Source organism: Mobula hypostoma, chromosome 6 (genome assembly GCF_963921235.1).
Source record: "Mobula hypostoma chromosome 6, sMobHyp1.1, whole genome shotgun sequence".
Taxonomy (NCBI): Eukaryota; Metazoa; Chordata; class Chondrichthyes; order Myliobatiformes; family Myliobatidae; genus Mobula; species Mobula hypostoma.
In genome coordinates, this window is record NC_086102.1 from 80707313 (window position 1) to 80723013 (window position 15701).

Here is a 15701-nt window from a genome sequence, read left to right on the forward strand (position 1 = left end):
CAGTGTCTCTTCCCCAGGACACCACTGCTCAATACAAGAGGACATGGCTTTAAGGTAAGGGGTGGGAAGTTCAAGGGGGATATTAGAGGAAGGTTTTTCACTCAGGGAGTGGTTGGTGTGTGGAATGCACTGCCTGAGTCAGTGGTGGAGGCAGATACACTAGTGAAATTTAAGAGACTACTAGACAGGTATATGGAGGAATTTAAGGTGGGGGGGTTATATGGGAGGCAGGGTTTGAGGGTCGGCACAACATTGTGGGCTGAAGGGCCTGTACTGTGCTGTACTATTCTATGTTCAACCATGCTGAGAACCCAAGCTGAATGGCGAACCTTTACTTGCGATCTATGAAGGTTCATTAAATCCTTAGATCCAGTAAGTCATTCAAGTACAAAGGTATAATTTGTTTTATATGTTAGTAACTGGCAGGTGAAGGAAAACCAGACACACTTTTTAATTCTCAGAACCTTGACAGCCCAAAGGGTCCTTCCTACAATTTATGACCTTTGCTGTCTTCAACTTCTTTAGGCAGCAGTGTTATGTACTAAGGCCAGCACTAGGCATATCACTAATTAAAGGAAGTTGCAAGGTGTTAACAACTCAGATATTTTAACCCTTTATTCAGAATTTTCTTCCACAGTTCAAAATTCAAAGCAAATTTATTATCAAAGTATGCATTTGTCACCATATACTACCCTGAGATTCATTTTCTTGCAAACATTCATAGTAGAATAGAGAAATACCATATACAATGAAAAACTGCACATCAAGACTGACAAACAACAAATGTGCAAAAAAAAGTGTAGAAAATGTCACATCAGAACAAAAAAATTGCTGCTTGTTTTGAAATTAGTCAGATATCATTCCATTCTTCCATGAGAAGCTGTAATGGAAGATGTAAGCTATCTTATTGACAAGAAGACTTGATTTATTAAGTCTGATTTGATTTTCATGTTGAATAGTAATTATAAATATTCTTACATTTAAATTGGTATTACAATTTTTTTTAACTGACGTTGCTCATATTACCTCAACTTTGATACTTCAGGAGGTGAGGTGGGAGTGGCATCAAAATAAATGGAAGTGAAGCTTGGTTACAAGAATAATTCTGCAATATATTTGGTAACTAGTATTTGTTCTTAGTTATTAGTGAATTAAAGATATTTTCTCAGTTAAAATCTGGTGAAAGTAAGAAAAGTTTGCTCTAAATTCTGTTTCAGAGCAAACTAAGTTCAGTTTTAGAAGTAGACAGGGAAAAGATAAATTATTATAAGTAAATAGATTGAAGAGTTCTCTTCGTACACAGTGCAGGAACTTTTCCTTCTATTTACCCATAACTAGAAATTGTTTTCTGTACTCTGGGGCAGAGAATTCTGCTCACCACTTCCATAGTCCCAAATTACTCTCTGATATCAGTTCAAATCGTGCCAATTATTAAGGTTATTAAATAAAATAATTCTCTCTACACTTCTGTGTGTCTTTTACATCTGTTTCTTTAATTGATGAATCATCCACTAATGTGAATGGCTTTCCTCTGTTTACCTTGACAAGATCAGTTATGTCCTTGTATCCCTCTAAAAGTTAAGCTCTGTATGCCTCTAAAGTTTAAAGTCCTGCTTGAAGGATTTCGGCCTGAATCGTCGACTGTACTTTTTTTTTCTATAGATACTGCCTGGCCTGTTGAGTTCCTCCAGCATTTTGTGTTTGTAGCTCAGAATTAATGACCATTTTATTAGGTCTGTCAAAATCTAAATTGCTTATCTAAGAGGCATTCCTTGTTACTTCAGCTACATGCCGTGTGGTCAGCTCAAGGTGCATAGACATAATTCAAAAAAGTAAAAACTTTTACTGTATACTGCTCCATCATTAAAAAAACACTCCAGGAAATAACCTATATTAAAGGATAAGAGGAGCATACTGATGCTGGCAGTCCTGTTAGTGCACTGTGAAAACATCCTCTCAAGTGGCTCATGTATGATACTTGCTGGATAATAATTGGAAGTGTTAGTTTTTTAAGAGAGAAGAAAGAGGAGGAAATGTCAGGGTTCATTACTTGATGTTAACTTCAAGGAAACCACCAACAAATGGAAGTGTTAAAACAAAAAAAGACTGTTATATTTTATCTTTTTTATTCTACCGTTACCTTAATGTAGACGTTGATATTGGAAAAAAAAAGTATATTAACATTGCAGTGCAGATTGAAGGAGAATTCAATGATTAAAGGTTGTGATGATTTTCAATTCAAAGTTCTCTTTCAATGTTTTTATTAGTTTCTACATAGAAGAATACAGAGTACAAGGAAGTATATATAAAGGTCGAAAAAAACAATTACCAATTACATTATATCTATTCATAATAACAATCTCATTACCCCGTATTCATGTAGGTTAGTCAAAGTTATATTAAAATATACTAATTTATTACACAAAAAAGTCTAACGCCTACCAAGAGTCTAACCCCTACCAATTCAAAGTTTAAACCAGAACAGCTGACTAAGTTAGATAACTTTGAATTTTTATTAAATATGAGATTGATTTGCACATAAACAATTTTAAGTATTTAACCAGTTATCACTAAAGCATAGACAGGGTATGTATAGCTATGGGGTTCTCACATGCACATTTTTTCCCTTTTATTTTATACTTGTAACTACATGCAAGGATGCTATTCATTTCATTTGGTCCATGAGGGGAGGGTAGCATCCTGTTAGTCCCATTCCCCTTACTTTTTATTTTCCTATATCTCTGTAACTTACACTAGCATGTTCCCATTGAATCCATTGAATTCCCCTTCAGTTCTTTGAGCCAATTACCTAATGAAGGAGTCTTTGGAATGTGGAAGGAAACCAGAGGTGGGATTGAGCCAACTGTTGTTTTGCTGTGCTTAGTTGGTTCACTTGGTAGGGCAATGTCATGTGAGGTAAATGTTGACAGGTAAATATTGACAAGACACTGGATTGTTGGGTGCATCCAAGTCTAAGCACCGTTTTATCCTTGTCTGATAGATGCACATGATTGTTCCTATGTATTTTTCTTCTCCTAGTCTCAATGTTGGATTTCTTCTTCTGTTATTGATGGATTCTGTATCATTCCTTATGATTTGAGATTGGTTCTGCAAAATTTTTTCCCATAGAGAATACTCAAATTGAATTTAAGTTCATACCTCTGCTTGAAGTGTTTGCATGTTTCTAATGGCCCAAATGGCCACTTTCTGTGGTGGAAGCTTTGTTTTATAGAAAATACTTCACTCTAATTGAGAATTGAAGGGTTTCCAAATCTAAAGTTTGATGGTAGTTTTTGCTATAATTTTCCTGTACGAATCCTTTTATCATGCTGTGTCTGATGGAATGGAGCTTTATATAATAATTGAAATACTTCCATTGCATTTAGGACATAATATATGCTTTAATTATGCCTGAAAGATTTGTTGACATTTTCCACTATGGATGCACAGAAAAGATTAATTTTGATATCACAAAATATAATGAAATGGTTTATTAAAGTATCAAACAGAGTACTATTAGTACAACACAAGGAATTGGAAGGGACGCTGTGTTGTTAATTTTGTGATGCATATTCCATTACTACTGCTACCAAATAGCCAATTATGAATGTTTGCCTCGTGAGTCTAAAAGAAATGCTGTCATAAGAGTTAGGAGCAAGCGTAGGTCATGCAGTTCTTTACATGTACCATTCAGAATCATGTAATGACTAGCCTCTTGATCCACATATCCCTTGATTCTCATATGGTCTGAAAAGGTACACTGATGAGCTGAGCAAACCAAGCCCTTTTGAGCTGGCTTTCCAAAGATTCACAGCCTTCTGAAGATCTCTTTCCTTGCAGATAGATAGATAGTTTATTGATCCCAAAGGAGATTACAGTGTCCCAGTAGCATTACAGTTACACAGATATACAATATTAGAAGAGAAGTAAAAAGAATAAATAAAAAAATAAGTTACTTTAAACAGTCTAACAGAAGGGGGGATGATCACTTCCCTGGCTATAGGTCTACTCATTGTAGAGCTTTATGGCTGAGGATAGGAATGACCTCAGAGCGCTCTTTGGAGCACCACAGTTGTCTTTCTCTATTGTTGAAAGTGCTCTTCTGTTTAGCCAACATGCACGTGGTGAGAAACAGTGTCCAGAATTGCCAGGATTATCCGTAGGGTTCTTTGTTGTACCACAGCTTCCAGTGTGTCCAGTTTGATTCCTATAATGGAGCCAACCATTCTAATCGGTTTATTGAGCCTGTTGTCATCACCCATGTTAATGCCATTGCCCCAGCACACTACTGCATAGAAGATTGTTCTGGCGACAACAAACTGGTAGAACATGTGAAGAGGAGGCCTGCATACTCTAAAGGACCTCTGTGTCCTCAGGAAGAAGAGGCGACTCTGGCTATTCCTCTGTGATAATGTTTTCCACATAGTCGGGATCCTTTCCAGGCTGAGACTCCGATTGAAAATGCTCTGGAGAACTCCACATGGCTGCTCAGCAAACTCCTTCAGGACCTTGGGGTTCACACCATCCAGTGCTTTGCTGTGTCTGAGTTTCTCCAAAGCCATATTCACCTGCTCAATTATGAAGGTGGGTCCATGATGACTGGTGAGTTGGTGGAAGGTGGGGACTGGGGAGATAAAGGTTGGGACAATAGTAGTTGGTAGGTGCAGGGCAAGGAAGGCATGTAGACATTGGTAGCCTCTGTTGTTCATCCACGTGTTGAACTGGAGGAGGGATGAGGGGTGGCATTGGTTCTGAGGGAGCATTGGGTGACTCAGCACCTGGACTGGAGTGCTGAGGGGGCTGTGAACAGGAGGGCAATTGTCGAACCTATTAAAGAATTGGTTTACCTCATTAGCCATTCACAGCTGTATTCTGAGGCTCTACAGCTAGGCTGATTGAAGCCGGTGATGTTCTCCATGCCTCTCCATGCCTCCCGTGTGCTACTCTGCCCAAACTTGTTCTCCTCTCTCTCCTGTATTCCACTTTAGCCACCTTGATCTCCTCCTTTCACTCCCTCTGCATATGTTTCAATTCCTCCCTGTCTCCTGATATAAAGGCTCTCTTTCTGTGGTTCAGAAGAGCCTTCAGGTGACCCATGGTTTGTTGTTAGGGAAGCAGTGAACAGTCCTTTATGGTATTACAGTGTCCACACAGGAGTTGATGTAGTCAGTGATGCAATCAGTAAGTCCATTAATGTCCTCCCCATATGGTTCACAAAATACATTCCAATCAGTAATCTCACAGCAGCCCTTCATGGCCTCGATGGCCTTTGGAGACTATTTCTTTATTGTCTTGGGGGTAACTAGCTGTTGCTGTACTTTGGGCTTGTACAAGCGCATGAGGTAAACCAGGTTATGATCTGATCTTCCAAGTGGGGGTAGGGCCGTGGAGCTGTATGCATCTTTAACGCTTGCATACAAGAGGTCCAGTGGTTTATTTTCTCTTGTATGACATTTGACAAACTGATTGAAGGTGGGTAGGGTTGTCGAGAGGGAAACATGGTTGAAGTGTCCCGATACCGCAATGAATGCTTTGGAATGCAGAGTCTGGAGCCTCGTGATGGTAGTGTGTATGATGTCACACACAGTGTCGGGAAGGCGGAATGTAGACAACAAGCAATATGGCACGGCTGAATTCGCGTGGTAGATAATACGGATGCAAACTCACAACAAGCACTTTGATGTCTGGATTGCAAATTTGTCCTTTCACTGAAGTGTGACCAAGATTACACCATCTGTTGTTCATAAGCACAGCAAATCACCTCCCTTCCTCTTATCTAAACTTTGTCTACTTGTATCATTGAAACCCCATTCACAGTAGCTTTGGAATCAGGGATTTGCTTGTGTAACCATGTCTCGATGAAACTCATAATGCTGTACTTCCGATATTTGTTCTGTGTCCTCGTGAGTATTGCTAGTTCCTTCATTTTATTTGCCAGGAATCTTACGTTCCCCATAATGATAGACTGGGAGATATGGTTTATATCTCTGTCTCTTGTTGCTCTGCTTTCTACCCGATCTGCAGCCTTGGTATCTCTGTCTCAGCTCGTCTGGAATATTGAGCTTCTGCTGGGCAAACAAAGGTTGCTTCCAGGCTGCAAGTAGCTGCTCCCTCACATACACAATTTTCCTCCATTACTATAGTCAAAGCACTTGAATAAAATGTCTCGAGAGACAGAAGGATGATGAAGATGTTCTTAAACAGATAATTTCCATTATTATTTCACAGTTTTGCTAGCCAGTACAAAAACAAATGAAAGAAACATGCTAAATAACGTTAAGACACACAAACAAACAGAACTACTGTAACGTGTTGTTGCCTTGCATGGTGCACAACCGAAATGTAGTGTCTGTTCTGTATGGCTAAATCCTTAATTTAAGACCAACTGTAGTTGCTCCACTGGAAAAAAAGCCTAAAAAACCCTAAAAAGAAAGATTACTTTTAGCCCTCCTGAAAGTGGTGTATCTCCTTGTGGGATAACCCTGTCTTCCCAGGAAAGTGGCAAATATTAATTATACTACCTCCTAAAACAAGAATGTTCTCCCTGGGATATAAACACCAAATCTACTTGTGCAGTATTGCAAATGAGGGTATAAATGCAGTTGTTTTGTGATTCTTGCTGTGTTAATGTGTTCATCTTCTTTTAACTAATATCTTGTGTCTTTGGATTCGGAAAATGTGGGTTTAGTATCCGTGAGAAAATTCGGCACATAATCCTGACCAGTAAATGCTGCACATCTGTTTGCCCTGTAGCCCAACAAGAAAAAAAACAGTGTGCTTATCTATTAATATTCAGAGTTAATGGTTAGTAGATCATTTCTCATGGGTGAAGGAACCCCCCCCGTGTCGCAGCCCCCCCTTCTCTCCCTCCTTCTCTGTCACACCTTTTCTCTCTTCCTCTCTGTCAGCCCCTTCCCCTCTCTCTCTCTCTCTCTCTCTCTGTTATATCCTTCTCTCTCTTTCTCTGTCACACTCTCTCACACACACCCTCCGTGTCTCTCTTTGTCACATCCTTCCTCTCTTTCTCTGTCACTCTTTCTCTCCCTCACTCTGTCTCTGTCACAGCTTCCTTGTCTCTCTCTCCCTCGCTCTCTCTCTCTCTCTGTCACACCCTCTGTCTGTCTCTCTCTCACACCCTGTGTGTGTGTGTGTGTGTATCTCTGTCTCTCTCTGTCATACCCTCTGTCTCTCTGTCACTATCTATCTCTCTCTCTGCCCAACTCCCCTCATCTCTCTCTCTCTATCTCTGTCACACCCTCCCTCTCTGTCTCCCCCTCACTCTGTCACACCCTCTCCCCCCTCTCTTTCTGTCTCACCCTCCCTCTCCGTGTCATCCCCGTGTCAACTCTCCCCCTGCCCTTCCCTGTCACCTTCCCTTCCCATCCCTGTCACCCCCTCTTCCCTCTGTCACCCCTCCTTCTCTCTCTGTCACCTCTTCCCCCCCCACCGCCTGTCTCACTCATATTAAGGGTATATGATTTGTAATTGATTTTTAGAACTTTGCAGGAATTCAAGCAGCAATCAAAGCAATTGTGTTCAGGTCTATGTTTTACCCAGCCCAGTAGGATCTCTTCCTGATTTCAAATTGGTTGATTGAACTCTGACTTAACTGTACCATTTATAGCTTTGGATTCAGTAAAGTAAGTTATTAAAGTACCGGTCCAATGTAAAATTTCTGCATTTTGCCAGACTGGTTTAGTTAAGGTTGTTCCTGGTTTCACGAGTTAGGAATTGGTCCCATCATTTTGTTCACTGATAGATAAGTGTAAGGGGGTTTCGATTTTTATGTTACTGCGGAGGCTAATTAAAATGGCGTCTTTGTTATGTTAATCTGGGGAATGCGGCTTTGTTGTGTTAAACACTGAGAAAGTTTGCGCTAACAGTTTGTTTTTGCTTTAGAGTCTGATAAGAGAATGCTATTAACCAATTGGGATAGTTGTTAGGTTTTGGTGTATTTGAAGATACTGTATGCGCGGGGTTTTGGGGGAGAAGGCGGGAGAGCGAGACAAAGGATGGACGAGGTGCTGTGAGTCCGCTAACGGGGTCGGACCCCGAGCGGGACGTTCGGCGAGGAGACAGAGACGGACTCGTGTGGAGCGTCTGGTCGACCACCGTTGTTGGACCCAGGCGGCCGGTCGAGGTGGTCTGAGGGGGTCGCAGGGTGAAGAAGAAGGTCCTTGAGCTCCAACGGTTTTTGTGAACGAAGAGATTGAACTTTGATAAGTGTGGCGCCTTTTATTTTCCTTTTATATTTTATTCTCTTTTAATTATATAGCTCCAGTAATATCTATAAACTGTAAATCATTTAATTGCATCTGGTGTATTGTCTGTTATTTGGGCGGGGTTGGGTACCTCACACAGCATCCACACAAATGAATTATCCAGTTTGGCAGGGCCGAGGCTGTTTCCCTAGACAACAGCGAGCCGAGCGACCCTGAGGGTGGCCGGGGGGGGGGGGGGCTACATAAGCCAGATGACAAGGTACTGTTTCCAATTATGGAGAGTACAGAATCATTTAGAAAGTCTTCATAGATATTAATTTTCTATGATGCAAACTCCACAGCAAAATAGTGGACAAGCAGCAGAATGTTCAACTGAATATTGAATGTATCTTGCAGTAATAAGACTATGGTTGTTAGATCTCTGAAATTAAAGTTCCAGAGATATTTAGCAGACCAGGCAGCATGTGTAGGTCAATAACAAAAACCAATTTAGGAGTGTGTGCTGGCCACATTTTTTCCATTGCGCAACCACCAACTGTGACCCCAGCCTTGAACTCCAGGCCGGGTCTTCACGTGCTGCTATTGGAACTCCCGTCTCCCCTTCCCCCACCACCACTCTGCAACCCCGTCTCCCTCACATCTCGTCATCTACTCCTGGGCCCTCGGAGGCTCCTTCTTCCTCTCACCCTAACCCTCCCCTTTCCACTGACGCTACCAGCCTCCCTCCCCCTCCCCCCGCTGATCCCACTTCTCATCCATGCCAGGTCTTTACCATACCCTCCGACCTTCAACTCTCTGAGGCAGAGCACTCTGGCCTCAGTAAGGGCCTTACCTTTGTTCCTCTTTGCCCACACCTCAGCGAGTTCTGCGTACATCATGACGCTGAACTTTTCTTCCGCCGGCTCCGTCTTCAAGCCTACTTCTTCGGCAAGGACTCTCTCACCCCCACCAATGACCTCCTTCTCCCATCCTTAACCCTCCTCCTCTTCATGGACACCCGGCTGTGGTCTTCTGCCTGCTCTGGATCTCTTTATCGCTAACTGCCGACAGGACATCAACCGTCTCGACTTCACCACAGCTTGTTCCCATTCCAACCTCACTCCTTCCGAACGCTGTGCTCTCCACTCCCTCCGCACTAATCCTAACCTTACTATAAAACCCACCGATAAGGGGGGTGCTGTTGTAGTCTGGCATACTGACCTCTACCTTGCCGAGGCACCGCGACAACTCATGGATACCTCCTTATTTACTCCTCGATCGTGACCCCACTAAGGAGCACCAGGCCATTGTCTCTCACACCATCACCAACTTTATCAGCTCAGGGGATCTCCCATCCACTGCTACCAACCTTACAGTCCCACACCCTGCACTTCCCATTTCTACCTCCTACCCAAGATCCACAAACCTGCCTGTTCAGGTAGACCCATTGTTTCAGCTTGCTCCTGCCCCACCGAACTCGTTTCTGTATACCTCGACATGGTTTTATCCCCCCCCCTGTTCAATCCCTTCCTACCTATGTTCGCGACACTTCTCATGCTCTGAATTTTTTGCAATGATCTTAAGTTCCCTGACCCCCACCGTTTTATTTTCACCATGGATGTCCAGTCCCTATATACCTCCATCCTCCACCAGGAAGGTCTCAAAGCTCTCCGCTTCTTTTTGGATTCCAGACCTAACCAGTTCCCCTCTACCACCACTCTGCTCCGTCTAGCGGAATTAGTTCTTACTCTTAATAATTTCTCCTTTGGCTCCTCCCACTTCCTCCAAACTAAAGGTGTAGCCATGGGCACCTGTATGGGTCCTAGCTATGCCTGTCTTTTTGTTGGCTTTGTGGAATAATCCATGTTTCAAGCCTATATTGGTATCTGTCCCCCACTTTTCCTTCGCTACATCGATGACTGCATTGGCGCTGCTTCCTGCACGTGTGCTGAGCTCGTTAACTTCATTAACTTTGCCTCCAACTTTCACCCTGCCCTCAAGTTTACCTTGTGCATTTCCAACACCTCCCTCCCCTTTCTTGATCTTTCTGTCTCTATCTCTGGAGACAGCTTATCTACTGATGTCTACTATAAGCCTACGGACGCTCACAGATACCTGGACTATTCCTCTTCCCCCCTGTCTCTTGCAAAAATGCCATCCCCTTCTCGCAATTCCTCTGTCTCCACCACATCTGCTCTCAAGATGAGGCTTTTCATTCCAGGGTGAAGGAGATGTACTCCTTTTTTAAAGAAAGAGGCTTCCCTTCCTCCACCATCAACTCTGCTCTCAAACGCATCTCTCCCATTTCACGCACATCTGCTCTCACCCCATCCTCCCACCACCCCACGAGGAATAGGGTTCCCCTTGTCCTCACCTACCACCCCACCAGCCTCCGGGTCCAACATATAATTCTCCGTAACTTCCGTCACCACCGACGGGATCCCACCATTAAGCACATCTTTCCCTCCCTCCCCCCCCCGCTTTCCGCAGTTATCGCTCCCTATGCGACTCCCTCGTCCATTCGTACCCCCCATCCCTTCCCACCGATCTCCCTCCCGGCACTTATCCTTGTAAGCGGAACAAGTGCTACACATGCCCTTACACTTCCTCCCTCACCACCATTCAGGGCCCCAAACGATCCTTCCAGGTGAGGCGACATTTCACCTGTGAGTTGGCTGGAGTGATATACTGATATAGTGATATCCGGTGTTCCCAATGTGGCCTTCTATATATTGGCGAGACCCGACGCAGGCTGGGAGACTGTTTCGCTGAACACCTACGTTCCGTCCGCCAGAGAAAGCAGGATCTCCCAGTGGACACACATTTTAATTCCTCATCCCATTCCCATTCTGATATGTCTATCCACGGCCTCCTCTACTGTAAAGATGAAGCCACACTCAGGTTGGAGGAACAACACCTTATATTCCATCTGGGTAGCCTCCAACCTGATGGCATGAACATTGGATTTCTCTAACTTCTGTTAATGCCCCACCTCCCCTTCGTATCCCATCCGTTATTTATTTATTTATTTAAAAATTTTCTCTCTCTCCTTTTTCTCCCTCTGTCCCTCTCCTTGCCCATCCTCTGGGTTTCCCCCTCCCCCTTTCTTTCTCCCTAGGCCTCCCGTCCCATGATCCTCTCTCTTCTCCAGCCTCGTATTATCCCTTTTCCAATCAACTTTCCAGCTCTTGGCTCCATCCCTCCCCCTTCTGTCTTCTCCTATCACTTTGGATCTCCCCCTTCCCCTCCCACTTTCAAATCTCTTACTAGCTCTTCTTTCAGTTAGTCCTGACGAAGGGTCTCGGCCCAAAATGTCGACTGTACTTCTTCCTATAGATGCTGCCTGGCCTGCTGCGTTCACCAGCATTTTTTGTGCGTGTTGCTTGTTTTTTTCCATTTGATAAGTTCTTGGCTGAACTGATGGGAACATCAATTTACTAATCTACCCTTGCTGATTTTTCACCCCCATCCTCATCAGGAATTTGCCTTAAAGTATTTAAGGCTCTGCTTCTGCTATCACTCTGAGAGGAGAGTCTCAAAGTCTTGTGATGCTCAGAACATTATTTCGTCTGTCTCCAGATTTTTATATGTATCTATCAAATCACCTTTCAGTTCTCTAAACTCCCTTGCTGTAAGCTCTAGTAAACCTACAAAGTGTTTTAGTGTATTTATGTCCTTTTTAAATAAGAAAAGCCATAATACAAAGCTTGTGGGGCATGGGGAAATTCTCCACTCCCTGTAAAGCTGCCTGAGCTTTTTAGGTGCCTGTTTTTGAAACATTTTGCTCTTTACTGCAACCTGCTTGGTGTAGCCATTTGCTGAATGGCACCTTTGTGCACACATGTGGCAAGCCCCTTCTAAATTGCCTTTTTCAAATAGTGGGACCGTTCTGCATCGTAGGTGCCATCAGATTTGAATGTTTGAATGTCTACAACCATGACTCATGCATGAATTAAAACAAAATAAATATACTATTTATATTTAAAAACAAACCAAGAAAACATGAAGTCAATTAAGGAGAATTTAATAAAAAAGCACAATAGCTTGCTCAGATAGGGTTAAGATGAGGCAGGTAAGCACACTGACTTCTCTGTTGAGCTTTAGATTGAATGGTGGATTTAGTTCTACTCTTTGGGCTGCCAGGCTTTTGACCATTTAAATGGAAGTGGGGTGGGTGGGAGTGAGTGGGTTGATGCCTTTCAATTTGAAAAGTTGGACCATTAGTTCAGTTTTCTTCTGCTTGTCTACTTTGTATTTCAATTTCTGACTGCATCTTGCAATGCTTACAAGTATGAGAGAAGAAACTGAAGTTTTGTGTAATAGTTTCCTACTTGTCGTGCAATTGTGGAAGCTGGAAGAATTTTCTTTTTCCAGTAAGCTGTTTTATAGTCATAGTCATACTTTATTGATCCCGAGAGAAATTGATTTTCGTTACAGTTGCACCAACCAAGAATAGAGTATAAATATAGCAATGTAAAACCATAAATAATTAAATAGTAATATGTAAATTATGCCAGGAAATAAGTCCAGGACCAGCCTATTGGCTCAGGGTGTCTGACCCTCCAAGGAGGAGTTGTAAAGTTTGATGGCCACAGGCAGGAATGACTTCCTATGACGCTCTGTGTTGCATCTCAGTGGAATGAGTCTCTGGCTGAATGTACTCCTGTGCCCAACCAGTACATTATGTAGTGGATGGGAGACATTGACCAAGATGGCATGCAATTTGGACAGCATCCTCTTTTCAGACACCACCGTCAGAGAGTCTAGTTCCATCCCCACAACATCACTGGCCTTACGAATGAGTTTGTTGATTCTGTTGGTGTCTGCTGCCCCAGCACACAACAGCAAACATGATCGCACTGGCCACCACAGACTCATAGAACATCCTCAGCATCGTCCGCCAGATGTTAAAGGACCTCAGTCTCCTCAGGAAATAGAGACGGCTCTGACTCTTCTTGTAGACAGCCTCAGTGTTCTTTGACCAGTCCAGTTTATTGTCAATTCGTATCCCCAGGTATTTGTAATGCTCCACCATGTTCACACTGACCCCCTGGATGGAATTCTGAATGTAACCGCAGTAAACTATGGCTTGAATGCCCAATTCTGGTTGTAGATTATATCCAGAATCCTGTGGTTCTGTTTTGTTGAGCGGGGTTGGTGCATTCAACCATTTAGAATGTTACAAGACAAAGCTTTCTTGAAGAATTTTTCAGGTACTTGGTAAAAATCATTGTCTTGAGTGTTTGTAATCTTATCTTTGCCATGCCTGGTCTGAGTGGATATTATGTTATGAGTACATTTGAACTTTAAGTTAAAAGAATTTTGTATTTCATCTTTCTCAAAATATGAAATTGGAGATATTCAACCCATCAAGTTTACGGTGGTTGTTTGAACAATCCCAGCAATTACATTCCTCACTGTTGGTCTCATACCCACTCATCAACTCCCCTGATTTTCTTACCACTCATCTGCTCAAAAGATAAATTAATCCACCACCATTATGTCTTTGGGATATGAGAGAGAATGATGGTTGTGGGGAGGGGAGGTAAACCATGTGGTCAGACACAGAGGGAATGTACAGCCAGACAGCTCTGGATCCAATCAGAGTTGATGAACCTGAGAGCAGTAGCATCCCTATTTTTAATTACTGTGCTGCCTTGTCTGGAGACAGACAGACAGACAGACAGACACACACACACACACACACACACACACACACACACATATCTCAAGATATGACCGTGGCTGACATCCTGAGTTGTCTGAACGTTTAAACATGAATGGAGGTAGTTCTGTGGAAACACAATGGCTGCGTTCTAAGAGACATGGCAATTATAGAAACCTACGTTGTAGCATAACAGGCTACAATGAAAGCACGGAAAGGACAGATTTAAAAAGGTTTTCTCAATCACGATTGCACTATAATCAATATGGCACACATAATGCAAATAACAATCCATCAATTGCATTATAACCTATTTGCATTACGGAAACAATATATAAGATCTGTCACTTCTGTTTCAAATTAATGTAAAATTGTTATGTGATATGAACAACAAAAATACATTTCTTCTATCCCTGAATTCCTGTAACATTAGAAGAATTGCTAGAAATGGAAAGTTTGCTTGGTAAATTGGTTTATAAGGCCCGAATTTTAAACCAAGTTATGCAGCAAACTCTCCCTTGGGGGTGCCACGGTGGCATAGTGGTTAGCATTACAGCTTGGGTTGTCAGAGTTTGGAGTTCAATTCTGGCATTGCCTGTAGGCAAATATGTTTGTTCCTTCCTGAGGGTTTCCTCCGAGTGCTCTGGTTTCCTTCTGCAGTGCAAATACATACAGGTCAGTAGGTTAATTGGGCATTGTAAATATTCCCGTGATTAGGCTGGAGTTAAATCAGTGGGTTGCAGGGCTGTGTGGCTCGAAGGGCCTATTATGTGCTGTATCTGTAAATATTTTTTTAAAATTTTATTTTATATTTAGATTTAGTTTATTATCATAATCACAGCTTTTTATTTCTTTTTACATGAGATCTAGTACAACACAAATATAACTTACTTCTTTGTTTCTTATAGGAAATAAAAAAAGATGCAAAAAAAGAAAATCAACCAAAAAAACCTACAGAGGTGTGTGGAGGCGAGTTCTCCAATGGCAGCCTGGTGTCTTCAAATGAACCTACTCTTAAGAGTCCTGGCAAAGGTAAATCTACAATGCCCATAATTCTGACTAAAGTCAATACTGAAGCATTTGCATTAGCTTTCACCTAAAGTTCCCAGTGTTAGAAAATGTATTCACCAAATTGATTCACCTTATGGAGAAAATATTCCATAATGAGGTTAGAAGGTTGCTCACTGACGATTGTATGATGTTTAATTTATTTTGTCTGTCTTCAGCCAGTTCCATATACATGTGACACAAGACTAGACAACACACAGACGTTGATTGATAAATAGCAAATACCCAGATAATAACTGTCTCCAACAGGACTGGGTTTAACCACTAACTGATCAAGGCTATAAATGTTAACAGCCAATGAGGCTCTATATAAGTGAATGAACTTATTGTGACATTCTGGGTGGGGGCATGGTCGACAGCCTGTCCCTGCATTTCTTATGACCAGTACTGTTTATTGTTCTTGTGTTAAAATGCTTTTGTGGGATTATGGTGGGAAGTTCCAGTTTGTTTATTGTTACATTTTAGCTTGGGTTATACAGTTATTTGCTTGTTTTTGTAGGTCACCCTAACTGTAACCGGGGTGTGTGATGTCACCTCCCCTGTCGGTGTGAGACTGGTTGGGTTCACTCTCTGGGTCATGGTGCCTGGTCTGTTTTGTGTTTATCACAATAAAACAGTTGTTGAGTTAAAGAGCTTCCTTGTCTCTCATTATGGACCAAATGCTCGCCGCATTGGTGTCAGGAGTGGGATGCGAGATTGATGATGAGATTGAAGAGCTAGACGGCGGATAAAGTGCCTTAAGACCCGAGGAATAAGACGAGGGACCA

General features: G+C 42.4%; 1 protein-coding gene across 2 annotated transcripts in view; it reads left to right on the top strand.

Moving 5' to 3' along the window:
* Positions 1-15701, top strand: part of sh3kbp1 (SH3-domain kinase binding protein 1) — a 267662-nt gene that overhangs the window by 64726 nt on the left and 187235 nt on the right. For both annotated transcript variants that reach the window (XM_063051077.1, XM_063051078.1), the window contains exon 3: positions 14775-14898. In XM_063051077.1, coding sequence (XP_062907147.1) covers positions 14775-14898 — 124 coding nt within the window. The remainder of the gene's footprint in view (positions 1-14774; positions 14899-15701) is intronic.